The sequence below is a fragment of the Lutzomyia longipalpis genome, chromosome 1, assembly GCF_024334085.1.
Source record: "Lutzomyia longipalpis isolate SR_M1_2022 chromosome 1, ASM2433408v1".
Classification (NCBI taxonomy): Eukaryota; Metazoa; Arthropoda; class Insecta; order Diptera; family Psychodidae; genus Lutzomyia; species Lutzomyia longipalpis.
The window spans coordinates 1,772,135-1,795,037 of NC_074707.1; the positions used below are offsets into that span (position 1 = coordinate 1,772,135).

The 22,903-nt window shown below is 34.5% G+C and overlaps 3 protein-coding genes across 3 annotated transcripts in view; 2 read left to right on the plus strand and 1 right to left on the minus strand.

Annotated features, from left to right (window-relative positions):
• Positions 1-3,682, plus strand: LOC129786537 (uncharacterized). The gene is made up of 3 exons (XM_055821630.1): positions 1-266; positions 405-501; positions 2,562-3,682. The coding sequence occupies exons 1-3, from the start codon at positions 218-220 to the stop codon at positions 2,893-2,895; spliced, it is 480 nt and encodes a 159-aa protein (XP_055677605.1). The 5' UTR covers positions 1-217; the 3' UTR covers positions 2,896-3,682.
• On the minus strand, positions 3,107-9,847 carry LOC129786534 (cardioactive peptide). Its single transcript, XM_055821627.1, has 4 exons — positions 8,985-9,847; positions 4,270-4,399; positions 4,088-4,169; positions 3,107-3,998 (listed from the first exon to the last, which is right to left on the minus strand). The coding sequence occupies exons 2-4, from the start codon at positions 4,357-4,359 to the stop codon at positions 3,718-3,720; spliced, it is 453 nt and encodes a 150-aa protein (XP_055677602.1). The 5' UTR covers positions 4,360-4,399; positions 8,985-9,847; the 3' UTR covers positions 3,107-3,717.
• Positions 9,830-22,903, plus strand: part of LOC129786429 (rho GTPase-activating protein 92B) — a 21,974-nt gene continuing 8,900 nt past the window's right edge. Inside the window, exons 1-6 of the mRNA XM_055821453.1 lie at positions 9,830-10,416; positions 12,452-12,687; positions 13,757-14,161; positions 14,315-14,461; positions 20,387-20,956; positions 21,309-22,162. Coding sequence (XP_055677428.1) covers positions 10,370-10,416; positions 12,452-12,687; positions 13,757-14,161; positions 14,315-14,461; positions 20,387-20,956; positions 21,309-22,162 — 2,259 coding nt within the window. The 5' untranslated portion in view covers positions 9,830-10,369. The remainder of the gene's footprint in view (positions 10,417-12,451; positions 12,688-13,756; positions 14,162-14,314; positions 14,462-20,386; positions 20,957-21,308; positions 22,163-22,903) is intronic.

Sequence of the window (22,903 nt, forward strand, 5' to 3'; positions counted from 1 at the left end):
TTGAGAGGTGATACAAAGAGCATCGCAATCATAAATCATCGCCGCCGCCCCTAAAGTGGGGAATTCTTTCTCTATTTCCGTGGTGTCCAGAGAAAAAGAAAAGAAAATCTCCCTCCTGCAAATCTGTGGAAAGGCAATCACACCAATCATTGGGATCTGATTGTGCAAAGTGAAATCACAGGCTTTTGAGAGGATTACGAAAAGCTCCATCGTCACCATGAAGTTATTTATGAATTCAACCGTTTACGTTACAATGATTTTAATCTGTAAGTTTTCCCTTCTCCAACAAATAATGCATCTAACTGGCTGCAAAATTATTACTACAAAAGATACATTAAATATGTACATACATAACATTCTAAGAAATCAGAGAAAATCGTTTATATAGTGTTGCTTTGAATTAGGTTGCGTTATATGGGTGGCTTGCTCCTTCCCTGTTGCCATGTCCTGCGATTCATGTGGACGGGAATGTGCCAATGCATGCGGAACGAGACACTTCAGGTAAATTAATTTGAACTTGTGTTGAAACCAAAGTGCAATTAATTTTATTATTTCCACCCCCAACAATGGGGTGAGGAGGGAAGTTAAGTAAACATCATAAAATGGAAAGTGAAATAACAGTTTGACGTGTTGCAAAATATACCCCAAAAACTCCTCAATGGGAGACAAATACCTACAGTGTGAAAAATAAAAAAAATGTAAATTTTCCAAGTGGTTCATTATGATTGAATTTTAATTGGAATTCAGACATTTAAAAAAAAAATGTGTTTACCTGGAAAAATCTATTTTAACAAAAGAAAAAAAATTACTCATAAATCGTGTGGGTGTGGTAGCTTTCCTCTTTTTAACTAAAATTTTGAGCTTACGAGAGTCAAAACGCGGTATGTGACCTTTTTGAAGTTCCTAGTTTATTATTTTAGCTACGTTTCGGAGCTTTATTTCCCCATTTATCAGGCTTGTAAATACATTATGGACAATATTTTTAAATTTACATAATTTTTAAAACTTTGAAATGTTTTTTTAAACGTGCTCCGAAACGTAGTAAAAGTAATAAAAGAGGAATTTCAAAAAGGTCAGACCCCGCGTTTTGACTCCCTCAGTATTCAAAATTACCCAAAGTCCAATATTATTTTGGGCTTAATTAACAGATTATAGAATTATTATTAAATCAAATTTTTATATCAAAAATGACACAGATAAACGCTTTGGATTTTTTTGAAATCTAAAAATTAACTATTAGTAAATTCTCAAACAAAATTATTTGATTTCTGTGAAATTTATATTTTTATGCTATTTTTATGAACTCCAAGCATATAAAGAAAAATATTTCAAGCCTTATCCAATTAAAAAAAGTAAAATTAATTTTTTGTATTTGAAATCACCAAAACCACAAAGAATAATACTAAAAGAGAATTAAAAAATTAATTTACAAAGAGACGATTATATTGTAAATTGAAACAAAGTGAATGGAAATCAATCAGAATAAATTATAAATCGCTACATATTTATGCAATTCATATTACGGAAATTCCATAATTGCATAATAATTCATTATGCGCAGAATTCCACTTCAGTGAAAAGGTATATTCAAAAACAATTTGCTTCAACGGAAATTTATTTTTAGACAAAAATGCTTTGAAAAGCTTTAAAAACAGAGAAAGATTTTCTTGAATCTTGTATTTAACAGGGATTTTTAATTCAAGAAAGCTTTTTTCTATCAAAAAAAAAGTCCAGAAAGTTTTTCTCAAAAGCTTTGCATTATAAATAAGGAAAGACAGGCGTTTTTAGACATTACTAAAGGACTTTAAAGACTGTTCCATATCACACAAAAAACTTAATTTGGTTGTCCTCTCGTAAAAGAACTTATAGGAGGTTACAAAAAAAAATAATTTTTCTCCTTCAATATGTCCCCAAGGTCCCCAAAAATAATTCACAGATTTTTGAAAAAATATTTTGTTTTGATTTTTTTTTAATGATTTTCTTTTCTTGAAGGCATTATTTTCTTCTTGCCTTTCTCAAAACTAATAGGAGAATAAAAAATCGTAAAAAAGGGATAATTTTTACATCGATTTAAGAGAAATCGAGATTTCTTGTGGAAAGGAAAAACTCTCATTATTTAATGTTTTTTTCTGATTAATTTAAATGTACAGCACAGTGTCCTCTTTTTAATTCTTTAAATAACCAAGAGTTGATTTAGGATTAAAGTTGTATTGAAAAAAAAGCTTCTTCATTGAATAAAAGCTTCTGTATATCCTGCAACGAGTCCTAGAAGGAATTGATACTTTGAAAGCTTTTACTATACCTTTAATTGGTCTCTACTTCTGATCAGAAAATGAATTATTTGATCCTGATAAATGGAAAATACTCTATTTTAATTAAAACTAATTAAATGACAAAAGCTCATTGACAATCTTTACAATATATATTTTTAGAGGAAAAAATAATTTCCCTACAACATATATTGCAGATCAAACGCTTGAATAAAACAAAATATATTTTTATTAATTAAAAAAATTTATTTTCCCAGTCTTTAATGAATTTCTTCCTTTTTTCCTCCACAGAACATGCTGTTTCAATTACCTCAAACGCAAAAGAAGTGTCCTCCCTCCGCTGAAATATCCCGATGAGACAAATGCAGACTTCCGGGATTTATGGTGGGCTAAAATACAAGTGGAGAAGACAGCGAGGGATAATTTGCTCAACTCTGCTGACTTCTACGGATCTGACTTCCAGCCTACTTTCCTGTTTCGCCCACGAGATGATACCCCGCAGTCCTTTGGTACTCACGATGGTCACAGTGCGGAACAACTCGCGATTGCACATAAAGGAAAAATCTTAGAGGAAGTTGAGGGTAACAGTGGGCAGCAATCGCGTGGGCTGTACGAAGCAGCATAAAAGCTCTTTTGGGAAACAAAACGTGTAAATACATAGAGACGAAATTTCTGCCCGAATTCCTCATATTTGTTCGCTGTGGTGAAGGCAATGAAGATAAACATCCAACAGTGTGGCTGGCACTGTTGATATTCATCTTCTTTGTACCCTTCTGTGGAACATCCGCCAACGCTCATTTGAATCTTCAGAAGATTTGGCACATTTTGTACAATTCTGCTTGCTAATTTTGTCTTTCTTTAATGGGTTTTTAGTTTATATTTATTGAACGCTACATTTAAAATAAGTCTTCACGGTTATTCCTTCCGCGCTGAACTCTACTGCAATTTTTGCAACACTCAATTATATTAATATTTTTCATTTTCATTTTATCTCAACATATAATCGTGTTGAATTTTCCATTTTGTTGTTGTTTTTTTTAAATTTAAGGTACAAACAATTAATTAATTTAAAATTAATAATACGCTACATTATTAAAAATTATTTCTTCTTTTGCTATAAGCTGGAAGAGATAGTAGGTTGATTTTTTTTAATGAAAATTTCATTTTTTTTCGTTACACAATATGACGGTTTTTTTTGTCACATAATTTTTTTTAAAGTTAATTAATGAAACATCCACAATGAGATTTAAATTTAAAAAATGTAAAATGGATAAAAGGTATTTTCCACCCACTGGAATTTACATTATAATGTAATTGTGTTAATCAATTTAACATAAATCAATGTAATGTGTACGTGTGTGTGTGTGGCAACTTGCAGTGGAAATAAAGTTTAGCACTGAACTTTATAAGAATGCTGTCGATTGAGCTTTATTTTCTTTTTCATTCCTTATTGAGCACTGAAGGCCACGGGGAATTGATTGTTGGACATTGAGCGTCCATTTTTGTGAAGATGAATCTCTCGACTGGCCTCCTGAATGGCTTCCCAGAGTTTAGCTTCTGACATTATTTGCCTCATGAGATCCTCAACGGCTGGCTCCGAATTGAGATCCAGGAGTGTGGCTAGGTTGTCATCGAAGTAGTTCCCCTCAGTTTGTTCGTCATCACTCAACCTCGAGCCAATGGGCGATAGGAGGGGTCCTGAAGGACTTGAGCGTTTTCTACCACAACCTGCAAATTTACCAACAAATTGATTGTTGCGTGAGTTAGAAAGTGCAAAGTTCACGACCTCAAAATCAAATTATAGAATTCTTCGTCACCTGTGAAGGCATTGCAGAAGGGTCTCTTTTTCACTTCCACTTTATTCTCTGCGGTGTTCTGTGTGTGAAAAGTTCGCGGATCCTGCAGGAAGGGAGTTGAAAACCATAAAATTCGTTAATTACTTTTCCTCCCATCAAAGGTGGGAAGCTCCTTTTCTTTTCTTTTCTCCCCATATACGCACCCTTTGACTTATAACACCCCCATGAACTATGTAGATGGTTGCAAAGGAGATTGCTAACACGCAGAAAATCGTTGCACACGACATACTCATCAGATTTGAGTTGTTAACACACAAAGAAAGTTGAGAGGACCTGCGGAGGAGAAAAAAGATTGAAAGCTTATTGAAAAATCATTTAATTTCTTCCGCTACATTTCATTATAAATTGAAAATATCAATTTCCTCCTTTTATTTTATATTGCCAATTTATAAATAGAACTACACGCGACGAAGACGGATACCACACAATTTAATTCAGAGTAAAATTACAAAATTAAGAATTTTATTTTTAGCAAGAAAATTAAATATAGATAGGGGAGACTGGAGCTTATAAAGTCAAGGGGTTTGTTTGAAAATTTTAAGAGGAAGTTTTAGAAGGAAGAAAAAATTTTGAAAATGAATTAAAACCCGAACATTACAGAGCATAAATTAAGTCAACTCCAAATCTCAATAAAGTAGTTAAGAGTTTATTAAGGTTGAGATTATTTTAGGGTTTTTAGAATCTACAGTCCCTCGACAAAAATAAAGTAAAAGCCTTTAGAAAAGAGTTTGTCTGGAAAAATTGGAAAATATTTTTTCTGTGAAGATTTTTGTCAATTAAGTTCTTTTTCTTTGAAAGCTACTCTCTTCCCTTTTCAAATCTTCCAAAATGACCAAAATCGGACCAAAACAGAGAACAAATCTTGAATGCTTTTTACACAAAATATTTCCCAAAAAGGTCTTTTCATTATTTTTTTCTAGGGACTGTAGATCACACGGAACGGAAAGTTGAGCTTGAACTTTTATTTTTCGATTTTAGAGCTTTTGCAAAGCTTTTTGATTATTTTCTTCACTCCAGTCTCCCTTGAATAGTTGGACAATTTCATGTAAAGTTATTTGTTTATATAATTTTTACATTTTAGATAGTAAAAAGCATGTAAAGTATTAAAAAAAATGTAAAAAAAAAGATGTAAAGGATTTGTAAAACAATATTTGAAGGAGAAATAATCGGAAAAAAAACCTAAAGTTTGATTTTTCTTTGTTAAAATTAATTTAAGTAATTAACTAAAAAACTATTAACTAAAAATGGAATTAATCAAAAAGTTGTTTTACATTAACTGAAAAATTAATTTGTAAAAAAATTGTCAATTTTATTAAAAGGTTTTTAATTTCCTAACATGCAAAATTACTGATTGGTTAGAAACTTATAGGTTGGATATCTAGATATTTAGATGAAACTCATTAAAATATGAAAAATAAAAAAAGAAATATGTAGAAATTTTCTTTTTGTAAAGAGAACGATGAAATGTCCCAGATTTCATTCTTATTGATGTCCTTAAAGCCCACTAAATGAATCTAAAATTATTATTTTACTTCTTTTTTCGAATGAAAAATACCTTTTCTCACATTATGCGCTTAATTATTAAAGCTTTCTTTAACATTGTTTTTGGGTTAAAGCTCAAATTACATTAATAGATAATTCCGCGTATATTTGAAATGAAAACTTTATAATAAACGAGGTAAATTGTCGCTTCGCTCCAATTTACCTCGCCCCGCTTCGCGGGGAATTCTTGCGCTTCGCGCAAATTTTAGAGGGAGAAAGGAATTGTGATGAATTGAAATATATTTAATGGAAGATTTATTCGTTGGTAAAAACCGCCTGGTATCAGTAGTCTCTGTACCAAATTTCATCACGATCGGACCAACGGTGTAGAAATGCATAGATGAACAGACACCATATTTTAGAGAGACCTTTCTTTATTATATAAATGAGCCACACAAAATATCCAACAGATATTTCAAAGGGAAAAAGTGAATTTCACACAACATTTATGGCGCCGAATTCAAAAAGTAGTCAAAAAAGCGTGATTTTTATATGGGGGCTATATGAAGGGGGGCTCTGGGGGGAAAATGAATGCCTTTGGTAAAAACCGCCTGGTATCAGTAGTCTCTGTACCAAATTTCATCACGATCGGACCAACGGTGTAGAAATGCATAGCTGAACAGACACCATATTTTAGAGAGACCTTTCTTTATTATATAGATGGGCCACGCAAAAACCTCCAACAGATATTTCAAATGGAAAAAGTGAACTTCACACAACATTTATGGCGCCGAATTCAAAAAGTAGTCAAAAAAGCGTGATTTTTATATGGGGGCTATGTGAAGGGGGGCTCTGGGGGGAAAATGAATGCCGTTGGTAAAAACCGCCTGGTATCAAGAGTCTCTGTACCAAATTTCATCACGATCGGACCAACGGTGTAGAAATGCATAGCTGAACAGACACCATATTTTAGAGAGACCTTTCTTTATTATATAGATTATTCTTAGGATTGTCAATTTTATAAATAACCAAAACAGGCAGATATTTAAACGCAAAGCTTTTAAATAGAATTCAAACATTAATTTTTCGGAAACTATTTAACACATTTAGGCACTCTAAATATTTGGAATAATATATAAATTAGAATGAAATGAGATATTCCCAACTTTCAATGACATTTTGCTGTTGACTTAGGAATATTTGTGGAATATTTATGCATCAGATGAAAAGCAAATTGAGCGATACTGATGATGTTGTTCGCGTTCATAAGATAGTGAGCTTTCAAACAAATATCATGTACATGTAAGTAGGATGCTTTCGTCAAAGACACGGGAATGTGATTTCTTCGTCATGCCAATTGCGGCAAGGAATAGGGTTAAATGGGGGGCATGGGGGCAAATTCCATTCGTCTCATTCGATTTATTTGTACACACACACATTTTCCCAAATCTTTTAGAAAAGAATGAAAAAAAATGATTAAATCATAACCCAGAGGAGAGAAAGAGAGTTCGGCACAAGAGAATGGTTGGAGCTCATGTGGCAAGGCGCAATGTGGATAATAAAATAGCTGAGAGTGGCAATTATTATCAGGCTTAATCATATGTAGGAGCTCTCTAAACAACGATAAACACTTATGCTGGCACAGTATGGGGTGACTTTCTCATACCGCAAATTCTGCGTGGTTTCACACATAACACACCCCTAAAAGACTTCATTGGCTCTTTTGATATAACGTGCCATGTTCTCGTGTGTGGGTGAACAAATGTGCATTTAAAGGATGAATTGACTGGATTTCTTTTTGCCCCAAATTCTTTCACTCTTCTCGCACCTTTACCTTCCCCCATTCCACCCACAACACCATCTTTTTAGAGAAAATTGCCTGAATCCTTCCTTTATGTTATTACTATCACAGCAGATAATGTGTTTGTAGCAAAGGGTGTGAGAAAGCCACCCCCGCTACGACACGCACAAAAATTGAATTTACACGCAAAGCTTAAGGCATATTCACGTGTAGAATAACGAGACTTTTTTGCACTCCCACCAAGTGCCCTTTTTGTCGTTTTCACAACGGAAATAATTGTGGTGTCGCAGCATCTCTATTCGAAACGTGCCTTCATCTATTTATTTGTAAAAGAATAAACAGAAGAGGTTCAAATTGCAATACCCAATTTTTTATATTATACAACTCAACATCTTTATATCGTAAACCTTCGGATTGAATTCCATTCAATGCAATTTTCAATCGATAGTTGAAGAAAAATTGATTTTGACGTGCTTTCGAGCTTAAATATTGTTTTTTTTTAACATGAAACAATTTCATTGATTTTATTAATTTTAATACCATCAAATGCGAAATTTTTATAAATGAATTAAGATGGAAATGCATGAAAATGCATGGTGCAAGGAAATTTTAAATAAATGCATTTATGAACTACAACTTTCTCTTAAATAATCGTTTTATTGTGATTTATAAATAGGTATAGAAAATTTTTTTTCCATGCTTTTTATGAATCCTTGCGCAACCAACCTTCAGTTCTATCTCCAGGATAATATTATTTAATTTTAAAGAGATGATTAAATGATTTTAAATGTTGAAATTGAATTTTATTTATTTACTTTAATTTTTTTCTTCAAAATTGGAGCTAAAATCAATTAATTTATTTGTTTTCTTATCAAGAAAATTATAAGAATGAAGACAATTTATTTAGAAGAATTCTAAATCTAAAATTTTATCTTAAAAATTATTAATAGAAAAATACTTCTGTGTGAAAAGATATAAAATCTTTCTTATTATAAATTGAAAATGGAATTAATCTATCATTTTTTGAGAAATTTATGCATAAAATAATTCCTGAATCATTTTTTCTGCCCTTTCATAATTCTTTAAATTAATTTAACACAGATATGTTCAGGATTTCCTTAATAATTTTTTCGTAGTCTTCAAAACTACCTAGATATGTAGGTCATTTCTCAACCATTTTTTTTTTAAATTCTGCGTAAAGAATTTTAATACTCTTCTCCTAACCGAATCTACTTAACTTTTAATTAAAATTAAAACTTTTTATGCTCTTTTAATGTGTTCAAAGTGAACAAAAATTTGCCGAGCATAACAACAGGAAAATTTGGAATAATTTAAATTCGCAAAAACTTCTCCACAAAGAAAAGATAATTTATTTAAAACTTTGAAAATGTATGAGAAAAATGGAATAATTTCTACTCGATAATTCCAAATTCGAATCACGTCACAAAGTTTAGAAAGTGAATCTTTCACTGATCTAGTAACTAAATAAAATAAAATTTGTATTCAAAACTGCGAGAAAGAAAATTCCAATCTTGAATTACAAATTGATTAAAATAATTAAATTTTTTTACTTACAGAGATTTTCTGTGAATTTCCCAAAGTTTTTGCCTCTTCGTTGTCTTCCGCTGCACTTTACACACCTTTTGTGACTAACAAATTTATCTATCTCCAAGAAATCACGTTCAAATTCCCAAGTTTTAATTTAAAAGATCACTTGAATGACTTATTAAATTGAATTGAATTATGAAAGTGAAATTGAAGCTCTTGAAGGGAAATTCTCTTGGAATGCCAATTCTCCAGCACCTTCTTAGAACGTATTGGTAACAGCAACAAGCACAGAGTAGAACTAAAATGAATACTCTCTCGAGGAGCTTTTATATATGGGATCGACAGGGGTACTTCCTGCTGCGTTCATCACTATGTGGAAGTGAGCGGAAAGTGAAAATTGCTGGAAAAAACTCACTACACCACCCCTTTCTGCTCATAGTCACATGCCGTTTCACGGAGTTTCCACGGATGTGGGGGTGAAAATGTGGCGAACATTTTGCCACTCTCACAGGGATACTTTGTGTGGTGTGGGAGGATGAGGACAAATCGAAGAATCTCGCTAATTACCTGATAATTGAATTTGAAAATCAATTGTCTCAACTACTTGATGATTCCTCGTTATTCCCTCAACATTCTTGCTGTGTCTTTGTTGCGCATGAATGATTCTGAAGTAAATTTTTACTCCAGGAATTTTATTTTTTTTAGAGGAAAAGTCAAAGGAAAAGGTGGCTGACGGTTACAAAGTCGTTGCACATTTAAAGTTTCACGTTTGATTTAGCGCACATGCTGCATGCAGCCTAAGATTTCTCATGAGAAGGAAAAAATTCGCGGCTGAAATCTGTGTCAATCTTTGGCGGCCGCTGCAAGTGTTCGGTTCAGCACCCCCACAGAAAAAGTGACAGTTCAGTTTTTTTTCGCGGAGGGAAATAAAGTAAAAGAAAAGATTATTTTCTGTAATTTCCACTTGATCTAAAAAGTGGAAATCCCCTGGAAAGTGTTACCAGTAGTCCGTAGAGTAGTCCTTGTGTGCAGTTAGTGTATTTGTTTGGGGGGAAAAGTGCTTTTATTGCGTGAATTTCCTTGTCCCCATCCCATCTCTGCTGATGACTTCACAGCTCCACCAAAATTATCTTACCAGCTAAAATTGCTTCCAATTTCAACATCCTGTCCTCCGTGTTCGCACAATCTCTCGCCTAAGGTGGATTTGTCTTATCGTCATCGCACAGGGGAGATTGCACAAGTACCCTGTGAGCTGTGAAAGAGACTCACATTCGTGGGTGGCATTGTCCGGGAGTGCTGGGAGGGTCCGTGTGTGTGTGTGCGCGCGGAGGAGGGTGGAAAATGAAAAAGTGTCCTTGTCAGTGCAGTGAGAGAGTGTGAAAAACTCCAAGCTGGCGGCCAACGTGCAGGGAATGATGAAGAAGCAGTTCAACAAGCTCAAACTCAATCACTTCTCAAGGTAAGAAACAAAAGCAACGATTGGGAATCACGGGGGCCCCGTGGGCGTGTCACGCAAGATGCTGCATTGCGTTCGATCACCAAAATCCCCATTGGCGTGATGACTCTATGTATATCTCTGCCTGATGACTAATCCGTGTGAGAATCGCGCTGTGGACGACGCTCATGTAAACATCGGATATGCCAAGTGCGGATGAAGATGAAAACCCAGCACGCATTGCATCTCTGCTCTCTGCATTAGGCTCCCGCAGAGAGAGAAATTTTCCATGAAACTTTCACAATCATTGCCCTTTGCCAAAGTCTCCACAGATGGGGAGCCCCCTATATCTTATCACAAACAGACCAAACAGAAAATAATTTATCCATTTATTTTCCTTTAACTTATCCCAAAGTGCTTCACCTTGTATTCATTTCCGGAGAAGCTTACAAAGAGAGTACAACAACTTATTGATAAGACAATAGCTCCATTATCGTAGAAGAATTTCTTTTATCTCACAGAAAAATGTTGAGAAATTATATGACTTTTATTGCCTTCTCGAATTGATTTAGTAACAATGTTTTCCTGTAAGACTGGGTTGTCGTTCTAAATAGAACTTATTGTGTTGAAAATGCAATTTTTTTAGTAGTTTCAGAAGTTTAGTATTCTTAAAAAAATATTAAAATTAAATTTTCTAGGTAAATTGATAGAGAAAAAATAGTTGCCTTAATGAGACTCGAACCAGGGATATCTCGTTCAATATTACCTATTGCGATCCACCTAGCCTATTGAATAGAACAATTAAAAGTTTAAACCATTTAATTTAATTAACGTATTTTTACATAAAACTAGATTAGAGTTTTATGATAAAAATGTAATTTGGGATCTCTAGTCAAAAGAAGCTTCTTAAACCTTACTTTAGAAAAGAACTTCTAACCTTATCATAGCAGGCTGAATATTAATGAACTTAAAATTCTTCGAAAGAATCAAAGCTGAAAAGAGTTAACGCAAAGTTAGAGAACGAAAAATTCCTTTCTTGTGACATAAATTCTACAAATCTTTATTTATAATTTATTTATATTTATTTATTTATAACCCAATAAGTTTAATAAATAGACGGTTAAATGAGGTTTAAAATACGAGTTTAGAGTACATTACGAGTCTTACTCAGTTTTTCTAAACGTTCATATTTTATGATTCTGTTCTTGTGTTCTTATTTTACTCACCTTAAAATCCCCTAAATAATTCTTTTAAGTTAAGTTCTAAGTCTAGTAGCTTCAAGAACTTAATTCTTCTTAGATTTAAATGTTTTTAAAGCCTTTACCGTCTATGTATTGAGTTTTTTTCTTGTTTTATAGAAAATAAATTATTAGATTATAAATTACATGTTTGAATTTGTTAAATTAAATGTTAAAAAGAAAAATAATAAATATGGCTTTTGATGAGATTCGAACCCACGTTACAGAACACAGAAGCAATGCGTTTTAAACCTCTCGGCTAACTGACGCCTTTTATTGATTAAGTTGCTTACTAAAAATCTAATTTTTATTAAATTAATAGAATTTTAGCAAAATTAACATAAAACAGAGTTAAAATTTAATTTAGTATATTAGAAGGTTTTTTCTTCTATTAATTCAAAGCAAGGCAACGCGCGATGCCTTCAATTTCCAATGGCCCCGAGACATACATATATTTCAAAACATCCTCCACTCTGTGAGCTTTTTCCCACAAAAGCGCAAAGAATCAATTTTTAAGAAAAATTTCGGGCCGTGAAATTTCACGAAAGAAACGCGCCTCTGGATGGGTGCGAAAAGGCGGTGAAAGACGTTGTTTACCATTGGTTCCGCTACTCCGATCACGACCATCTCGATGGGTATTGTCTTACGTAAGGCTAGGGCAACTAATAAAAGCGAGAGGGAATTGATTGGATGAGATAATCTGTGATTTATTGATTTTTTTCTTCTCTTCTCGCCCCTCATGCGTGTTGTTGACAAAGTCGATGCAGCTGCAATTTTTTTTAAATTTCTTTTCACATTTTTTACTTTTACTCTGTGTGCAGATGGAATAAATCAGACAAGAGCACCGATGACCTTGCCAAGGCGGAAAAGCATGTGGAGAGATTTAAGGATGTCTTGGAGAAGATTACCAAGAAGCTCTCCACGTCCAATCTGGGCCAGGAGTCGGATAAGGAGAAGCGACTGAAGAAGGTGCATGAATACCGTTTATCCCTGGCAATGGAGGAGTCCGTTAAGGATCTCCCAGATGGATTGCTAAAGGATGTTCTGGAGCACTGTGGTGAGTGGACGTTTTTATTTATTTCTTTATTCCTTTTCCTTAGAAAAAAATGTACTGGTAAGCTGACCAAGCTTACGAGAGCTGTGTTTCTTTCAGTGTACCAATTTTGTGAGAGCAAACTAGAACGCGAATTAGTTTAAATACGCTCAAAGTCGGGAAAAGTTGAACAGTCATCCCCTAAGAAATCTTTAGGAGGCCATATCTCGAGAACGGATCCATAGATTTTCATAATTTTTTTTTGTTTGAAAGGTCTTGAAGACAGCTATAACATATCGAAAAATGAAAAAAAAAATTGTCGCCATTTTCGAAAAATTCGAGTTCGAAATTTTCGAAAACTTTGTTTTCGATTTTACAGCCTCTTGCGGACATTTCTCGAAGTTGCAATGTTCTAGACATTTGTAGGGTTTCACGAAACCTTTCATTTGCGCTTGAGTTGATCAAGATCGGACTTGTAGAACCCGAGATATGACATGCCAACTTTGGAAGGCTATATCTCGAGAACGGATCCATAGATTTTCTTCATTTTTGGCATGGAGCTAGATAATATAGTCAGCTATAACTTATCAAAAAATGAAAAAAAAAATATGTCGCCGTTTTCAAGATATTCATCGAAAACTCATCGAAAATTTTGTTTTTGATTTTTGGCCCCCTAGCGGTCACTTTTGAAACTTTGGATGTTCTAGAAAGTTGTAGGGTTTGTTGAGAGCTTTCATTTGAGCCCAGGTTGATCAAAATCGGTCAAGCCGTTTTCGAGTTATAGTCGATTTTCGATAAAAAAATTGTAGCGGCCATGTTGACTAAACGGCTTGACCGATTTTCAAAAATGAGGTATCATTGATGGCCCCTACAGCATATCAAAATGTGGCGTACACTAATTCGTGCTCATCCCAAGTTTTAGCCCAATCTGATGACTTTCGATTTTGCTCGGTACACAAAAGCTGTGTCTGAAAGAAACTCAGCTAAAAATTAGATAGAAATTAGATAAGTTTCATGTGGTTATCAGGTTTATTCTTTGAATGCCTCACTATAAAATAACGGGGGGCGGGGGTGGCGCAATCTGTATTTATAGCCAAATTGGAGAAAACAATCGCCCAGGAGATTCTAAATCATGAAACAAATATCGAGAGTGAGGTGACAAAGCGCCTCAATGTGATTTTGGAGACGAATTTGTCGTCAATTCAGAAGCACAAGAGGAATGTGACAAAATTAACGCAAGAGAATGAATCGGCAAAGAATAAATTGCGAATGAATGATAATAATGCAAAGACGAGTCAACTGGCGGAGGATGTGGCCGAATGTGAGGCAAAATTGGACAAAGAGCGAGACATCTGGGCAGCAGAGATGTTTGAATTGATTGCCGAGGAGGAGAACATTACCAGCTGTATCATAAACTACGTTAAATATCAACAATTGTGCTACAAATCTGCCCTCAAGGAGATTGAGCAAGTTTTGGAAGATGTTAATGGATTTATAAGTAAGTCAGTGGGACCCGCACAGAGCTTTTCTCAAGAAACCACCGCTTTTTTTGTAATTTTGGTGGTTCTCTGCCATATGAAAATGTTCTGTAATTAACACCATTCTTGTTCTTTCTCTGTGTCGCGCGCGCGCGCGATTCTCTCCACTGTAGAAGACAACAACAAGCGGATGTTCAGGGTACCGCTAGAAGATCACTTAATGGCGACAAATCGAACAATTTCCTACGTGATTGAGCTGTGTGTCTGTGCATTACTCGAGAAGGGGCTCTACGAGGAGGGGCTACTCCGTGTGGGATGCAGTAAGTACCTACAAAATTTTCTCATTAGATCATCTTTCATTTTAAGCATAAAATAAATCATGCAAAAGTTATGCGAAAGCTGTTCTCAATAATTGAAAGTCAAAGAAAAATAAAAAAGACAGGAAAAGATAAGAAAATCGAGCAATGTTTTATTGCTTTCGCTAAAATAGTGTAGTGATGTCACTGGGAAATTTCTCTTTGCTGCAAAATGTGTTTTTTTTTTAAATCTTATTTTAGAAGTCATTGAATCTCTTCTCTCTCTGCTTACTCTCCAAACAATCTCTCTCTATCAAACTAAATGCGAAATTCAATAAAATATCAAAAAGAGAAGAATTCCCCCATTCAATTGGTCGTGGGAATTTCTTTTTGTCGCATTTTGGCAATGAAGGAGTGATGTTGTGCTTTTTGCAGCAGCAGCAGCGGCAGCGGCAAAATGGCACGTTTTCCAAATTTTTGCCAAAAAGAATTTCTTACAAAATACTCCTCATACAACAAAACATTTCTCAATGACTCACGTGGGAATTGTGCAAAGGAAAATGCACTCAATGTCTCTCATTTTAGATACATCTAACTTTTGAAAGTTATTCAATGCTCTATGTGGTGCAAAATATGAAGTACATACAAGCAGTTGGTGGCTCTGTTAAAGTGAATCGCGAAACTCAAATGGAAAAAAGATACAAGACGTCCCACTTGAAAGTTTGCGATGATGTCGCAAAACTTTTATGCAATTTAAAAAAAAAATTAAAATGAAATAACTAAGAATTTAAATAATATTTTGTTGTTGTCTTGTGCAGGTAAAAAATATATATTTTTTGCAAGATAGTTTTAGGGGGGATAGGAGTCAAATAGCAAAGTTTTAATTTTATTCAAATTAATGCAAAGGAGTTTTTTCGTTTTTAAGGAAACATTTGAGAGAGGTATAATAGAGAATCAAAATAGAATAAAAAATTGCCAAAGAGTTTTCCCAATTTTCTACAGGAATAGTAAGAGAAATTGACAAATATTTGTTTAAAAATGGGAACAATGACGTCACAATTTTATTTTTTTGCTTCTTTCAATCCATGATGCATTCATATTTCCTAATACAGGGTGGCTGGGAAATTGGGGCATGATTTTAACTGCGAATAACTTTTGATTGACGTGAGATATCTGAAAATTTCTGCCGTCAAAAGATGCGTAAACTCAAAAAGTTTCATTTGCTTTTTATTTCAAGTCAACATCTAAAAAAATTGTAGCCGCCAGAGCAAAAAAAACGTGGAAAAAAGTGATTAGTTCATGATAAAAATATACTGCTTTTCATTTCAAATAAACTCTGAATTACCGATTATGGCAATATCTACTTTTACTCAGAAATATTCAAGGGGCGTTTATCTGAATGAAAATCTTCGAGTTATTCGCCAAGAATCAGACTTTTCGGAGAGATAATGGTTATTCGTCAAAAAAAATCTAATTATTCGTTAAGATTCAGTTTATTCGTCGAGATTTGGAGATTTGTATTATTTGTCTTTCGGATTTTTCGTTAATAAGACTTAGATTATTTGTAAAGAAGAATCAAATTATTCGTCGAGATCAAGAGTTTCCGACAAAATTTGGAATTTTTGTTGAAATTCGGATTGTTCGTCAAAAAGATTCGTATTATTCGTCGAGATTCGGATTATTCGTTCGAATTCATATTATTAATTAAGGAAATTCAAGCTGTTCGTCAAAATTCAGATTATTCGTCAAGGAAATTCAAACTATTCATCAAGATTCAGATGATTCATCAAGGAAATTTAAACTATTCGTCAAGATTCGGATAATTCATCAAGGAAATTCAAACTATACGTCTAGATTCGAATGAATCCTCGTGATTCGGCAAAATAATCGAAATATTCGACAGATAAACACCCCTTGGAAATATTCTTAAAATGTTTGAATATTTGGTTGCATAAAGTCGGAAAAGGCCTCTTTAATTCAAATTTAGACATATATTCAATTGTTTAATGATTTTTGGATCTTTTCAATGGATTTTGAAAAATTCAACAGACATGAAATCCAAAATATTTCATCGTTTTCCATACAAATGGTAACGTTTACATTTTTTGCTCTAGTGGTTACAATTTTTAATATATCAACTTGAAATAAAAGCAAATAAAATTTATTGAGTTTACGCATCTTTTGACGGCAGAATTTTTCAGATATCTTAATCCGATCAAAAGTTATTCGCAGTTAAAGTCATGCCCTAATTTCCTCACCACCTTGTATTACTTATGAGCTGAATTTTGACAAAGTACTTTTATGCTCAATTCATTGATAGATAAAAGAAACATAATAGTGACGTCATAGTTAACATTTTTAAGCAAACATTTGATTCTAACGAGTCTGTAATGCGATTTTTTGAATATTTTTTCTTTCCAAAATTATTCATGTTTTGATTATTTCTTTGAATGGATATTCTTTTTTGAAAACGAATAAGCTCCTTAAACCCTTTAAGGACCATTGGAATATTTTCATTTCAAAGTTTTCTTCTTACCTTGGAAATTGCTTTTAATGGTTAGAATTTTTATATTTAATCGCAATCTGTACAGAAAAATGATCCTACATATTATACATAAATTCCTTAAAATTTTAAAACCATAAAAGGACATTCTCAAGGATCCTTAAGGCCTAACCATACAATTTGCTAAAAAGACGGTGTTCGTTGTTTTTTCTCACTTACGCCTTGTCAAATTGTATTGCGCTGTCACTGTCAAACAAGAAACGCGATTTCTATGTTTTATAACCGCGTTTCTTGTTTGACAGTGACAGCGCAATACAATTTGACAAGGAGCAAGTGAGAAAAAACAACGAACACCGTCTTTTTAGCAAATTGTATGGTTAGGCCTTTAGGATCAGTAAGGATAAAAAATGGAACAAAAATGCGATTTTTTGTCAAAAACTTCTAAATTTTTACTTAAAAAAAAAACATTTTCCATAAATCTGACTTGCTGAATACAATCCCCACACTCCTCAAAGGGTTAATTAAAAACATTTTCTATGTAAAATAAAATATTCAAACACAAAGTCAAACCTACGTGGAAATTTACAAAAATTCTAATCATGTGCCTTTTTATCAGTTTTTTTTTTTTATTTTTTTTTTCCACAAAACGAATTAATGCTACAAATGGCATCATAATGAGAATGATTCAAGTATGTATTATAATACGAAAACATGGGGTTTTCTCTACTTCAATTTTGAGGCATAAACGCAAAAAAGGCCCCTCCCATAAAAAAACGTTTTTTTTTGCATGAACAAAAAAGAACTTCAATCGCAATTTATTCATTACATTTTGCAGATAAGTGAGAGATTAGTCATAATATGCGATTACCAGGCGCTGAAATATACAAATTTATCAAAGTCTCTCGCCATATATATACAAATGAATACATATATGATGGAGAAGAGAGGCGGAAAATATTTTTAATACTACATCTTCCCCTCTGCAACGCCGCTGTTGCCCCGCGTGCTATTTCCAGAGAGTTTTGCTTCTGGATTGTATGTGAATCACAATAATCACAATATAATGAGATTAAGAGGCGCGCAACATGTGAAGTTTGAGTGTGAAATTGTGTGTGCTTCACATTTTTTTTTATATATATTATTTTATCATTGAAATTCCAACACATCAGCCAGTATGTATGAGAGACTCTTTCCCGTCTTGTTGCCTCCAAAATTAATTTATATACATATGTATGTTTCGTCGTCGTTGTCTCTCTCAAAACCTCAGAGAATGAGAGACAAACAATTAAGAATCACCCAATGTTGAAAAAATAGAGAGAAAAAAATAACAAATGCGTTGAAGCGTCATGATTTTTCCTTCAAAACTATGTTATATGATGTAATTTTTGTTGACCACTCAATGAAATTGAAAATGCCACTCAAGTTTTTGCCTCATTTCATTTGAGGAAAATATTATGTGGTTGTGTGTTTGTGCCTCTTATCGGCAGATAAATTGATTCTTTTTTTTTTCTTTCAACACACTTCTTCACGTCTCGTTTTTCTTCTTTATTTGATATACGAATAAAAGTGGGAAGAAAGTTGTGTTGAGTCGGATTATTTGAAATGATTTTTAACTTTGATTTTATTTATGCTTTGATTGCGTATTTATTTGCATATTGGCAGAGATTTAGAAGAACTTTCAAGATAAGGCGAAGAAAACATGATTAAATGTACGATAAGGTGAACTTTTGAAGAGATTTAGAGAGCTTAAAGTTTTCAATTTATTTTAATTGAAAATGATACATTTTCTTCGAAAGCTTTCGGCCCTCAGAGGTTCTTCATCAAGGGCCAGAAGGATACAAAGCTCATTGTCTCACTTCATGGCAAAAACGTCTTTAAATTACAAATTATTACGAATTATTGATTCATTATTTTATTTTAATATTAGGGGAGACCGGGGTTAAAAAAGTCACTTAAGGGTTTAGAAAAAGCTCAAAATATCATATTTCCCAAACAGAAAAAGCGAAATGTATTGCTCATTTCTTTAGGAAATTTACTGCCCTATAACTCTTTCTCAGATCATTTTGTTATATCTAGCTAGCAAATACGATATTATAGGCTTTTTCCAAACCATTAAGTGATTTTATTAGCCCCGGTCTCCCCTAAGTAATAAAAATAATTAGAATTATTTATCAAAGGAAAACATTTTAAAGAAACTTTTGCTCAACAGTTCGTAATTAATTAACAAGAAGTTCAATTATTGTGGAAGACAGAAAGAGTTATAAAATATCTAGATAATATCTAAGGCCTAATTTTATTATCAGCCTCGCAAGCAGTTTTAAAATGCTGAAAATCAGGACTCTGTTTTCCAATTTTATAGCAATTTTAGACGGATTTAAGACTTCATAGTCGAGACACATTTTTGTGCTATAAAAGATCCGATATTTTGATAATAAGTTAATAAAGGAAAATTTGCAAAAGCACTAAAGTCGATAAAATAAAAATAAAGAAAAGCAATTAAAGAAGGGTTTCTTTCAATCTCTTTAAGAATTACGTAATTAATCAATTTATACAGACTTTGAGTGAAAGTCACTTGTCAGACAACTCTGGTTGTTTTAAGTTTTCTTAAGCGAACCTTAAGATTTCTTCAGTCAGGCTGAATTAGGCTAAATGCACATTTTTCGATGATTTTTCCTGATCACCTTTGGACATCGATATTCGTAAAAATCACAAAAAATAAGCAATTAGCCCGATTTACTTAAGAAATCCTAAATTTTGCATAAGAAAACAAAAATCTTAAATTTCTCATAAGAATTCCTAACTTTTTTTTAAGGAACCTTAAGAAAACTTATGAAAGCTTAAAGCATTCTTCAGAAAACTTCAGAATCTTAAGATAACTTAAGTCTTTCTTAAGGAATCTATAGTCTGAATATGTAGTGAATTTTCACCTCGAAACTAGGCTACTAGAAAATTTTCTTATTTGATAAGAATAATGAATTTTCTAAGATCCTTTATAAGATGAAAAGATAGAATAGGTAAGAATTTTTTATTATGGAATTGAGGCTTAATTTATGATACTTGAAAGTGAAATTTTGTTTAATTAAGAAGGAATTTCTGTGAATATCATCAAGCTTTATTTTTGAAAGTTCTTAAACGTTAAGAATCAACAAATTCTATTAGTTTTTCTCATAGAACTTTATATGGAAAAATTGTTGGTTAAACACCTTAATACTTTAAGTAATTTCTAAGCTCTTTAAGAATATTCTTTAACTGATTAAAAAAATATTAGAACATCCCAGAATTAACAATTCCTCCCCTAAAAGGAAAATTTTCTAATTTTAGAGAGAGAGAGAGAAAAAGGCTAAAAACATGCAAAAGAAAATCATTTCATACAAAATGACCAGCAGATGTATGCATGAGTGCAGCAAAAACCTTTTACTTTTCACGTTTGTTTTTTTTTTTCGTAGCTAATACAAAATTGAAGCGAATGCGTTCCGCGATAGACGCCCACGTAATTGGTCCGCATCTTCCGCGTGAATATCAGGATGTTCACGTCATTGCGGGCGTCTTGAAGTCCTACCTGCGCGATCTTCCGGATCCCCTGTTGACGTTTCGTTTGTACAATGAATTCGTGGCGGCGGCACAACGGCCAACGGAGGCACAGCGAAAGAGTGCAATTCTCAATGCGATCAATCAACTGCCCGAGGGGCATTACTACAATTTGCGCTATCTCACCAAATTTCTCTCGTGTCTGGCACAGAAGAATGCCCACAATAAGATGTCATCGCAGAATATTGCGATTGTCATGTCGCCGAATTTGCTGTGGGCGAGAGAGAGTGATGACACAGACTATGCACAGAATATGAATAGTACAGCGGCTGTGAATATAATTGTGGAGTTGCTTGTGTCCGATTGGAATTTCTTCTTTGATGGTGATTTTGATTTTTACCTTACAATGTCAAAAGATGACCTCTTTCCGGAGAATAGTGGTGCATCCGGTGATCGAGAGCCCCCGGCTTCGACTCTTTTAAACTCAGGTTAGTGAAGGAGATTAATTCAGAGCATTCTTCGCATTTTTTATGATTATTTTGGTAGTTTTTGTACACAATATTCTAACACGAAAAAAAATTAAACAAGTTACAAAAAAAGAGATTTAAAGCATATTTCACTGTTACTTAATACCAACAATCTCACAACACCATGTAGATTGTCTTAATCACACTGTTACGGAAAACACAGCATATAATCCGTTAATAAAATGCAAAATTTCCCCAAAAGTATCATTTTGCGTAATATCGACAATATGTATTGGCAATAAAATTAACCGGTGATGGCATGTTGGAGACTTTCACAGAGTGGAAGAAATTGTAGTAAATGCGGTGTTTTCAGGTATGGATAGCATGTCCAAGTCAATGAATGCAGCATCACTGGCAGCAGCAGCAGCAACAGCGAATGCCAATAATGTGGGTGGCAGTACGGGTCACTATCAGTCACATTCACGCAGCAGCAGTCACGATACTAGTCTAATATTGTTAGGTGATCAAGTGAAGCGGAGTCAGTCAAATAGTTCGCTGTCCGATCAATCGAGTCCACCCCAGGGGAGCCCTAAATTGCCAATGCGTCGGCGGCACAATAAGCCGCGAGCCCCAACGCCGCCGGATATGCGTGGGGAGCGTCCGCGTACGGAGAAGGTGAGTGAGGAGAGTAATAATCACCAAAGGAGTCGCAAGGAGACATCATCGCAGACCCCACCGTCGGCGGTGAAGAGTCGCGAACGTGGTAGTGTGGAGAATCTCGCAAAACCCGAGAAACCACCGCGACCTGTGATGTCGGCAGAGTGTCAGACACTCAATCGGATGGCGTACAAGTGTGCCAAGGCGGGCACAGTGACGGGGGTGACACCACAGAAGCCCGTTGCCCTGCCCAGGACGAGTGTTGCACCAAAGAATGGGAGCACCGAGGGGGCCAGGAGTAAGAGTAGCGATGAGGATGATGTTGTGATTAGGCCAAATAGTCAGGGTGAGAAGCCCGCCATACCCGAGAGACCAGCAACTCTAATGCGACCAATTAGCTACAAAGGATCCCTTCAGGAGGTCAACCAGATACCCGCGGGGATCCCGAGTAGTGTGGGTGATGTGAAGAAGGCACAGAGCTTCCGTTTGAGCACTGGGAACACCAATAAGGATCCCAATACACCGACTGTTCTCGAGAGGACGCATATCTACAATGTGGATAAGCAACAGGTAAGACAGAAAGGTTCAAAGGAGGTTATTCAGGGTTATATGGATGAGTTTCTGATTTGAAGAAACAAATTTTCATCCACATTATCTTCTGGAGAGTAAATAAAGAATAAGAAATCGCCACAGAAATCTTAAAATTTTGAAACACTTAGGGGAGATTGGGGCAAAAAAATCAATTTGCATAAGTCCTTATCTGCAGGACTTCCCAAAAGGCAAAAAATTGCCTGGCCTACAATTTTGTCTCAGATCACTTTACCCTATTCCATTGGGAAATTATGAGTTTTCGAGCCTTTCCTGAACCTTTCCACTTCTTACGTTTTTTACGACGGGCAATTTTACTCACCAGTGGGGTAAATTAACTCGTGGGATTTTCCGACATTTCCAAGGATTTTCCACCTGAAGTACCCGAAGTAGGGGCTTCATGGATCTGGAGGACTCCGCCCCCTTTCAACTCCCGGCACTGTACCCAAAATGTCACATACACTAACGCTCTGACTCCTGATGAGTCTTACCACTTGTCTCAGCCGAGGCGGTCTGACTCCATCCTCGAAAGACACCCCTAACAGTGCATTGTGGGAGAAGAGAGAGTCCTCTTACGCAAAACAGCCTAAGCTGAAGGGGTAGGCATTCGGGCTTTTTGAACACCTTTTGGGGTCATAGAACTACACTCGGCCATTCCTGAATTTCGACGTCCTCGGCGAAAGATTAAATGAATCAATGATTTGTGGAGGACATCAGCCTATC

Excerpts from the sequence above, each read along its gene's own strand:
- LOC129786534 (XM_055821627.1), bottom strand. The coding sequence starts at position 4,359 with ATGAGTATGTCGTGTGCAACGATTTTCTGCGTGTTAGCAATCTCCTTT. Across the intron at positions 4,170-4,269 it reads GGGGTGTTATAAGTCAAAGG|GATCCGCGAACTTTTCACAC; the intron begins GTGCGTATATGG and ends CCCTTCCTGCAG. Across the intron at positions 3,999-4,087 it reads CTTCTGCAATGCCTTCACAG|GTTGTGGTAGAAAACGCTCA; the intron begins GTGACGAAGAAT and ends GTAAATTTGCAG.
- LOC129786537 (XM_055821630.1), top strand. The coding sequence starts at position 218 with ATGAAGTTATTTATGAATTCAACCGTTTACGTTACAATGATTTTAATC. Across the intron at positions 267-404 it reads CGTTACAATGATTTTAATCT|GTTGCGTTATATGGGTGGCT; the intron begins GTAAGTTTTCCC and ends GCTTTGAATTAG. Across the intron at positions 502-2,561 it reads TGCGGAACGAGACACTTCAG|AACATGCTGTTTCAATTACC; the intron begins GTAAATTAATTT and ends TTTCCTCCACAG.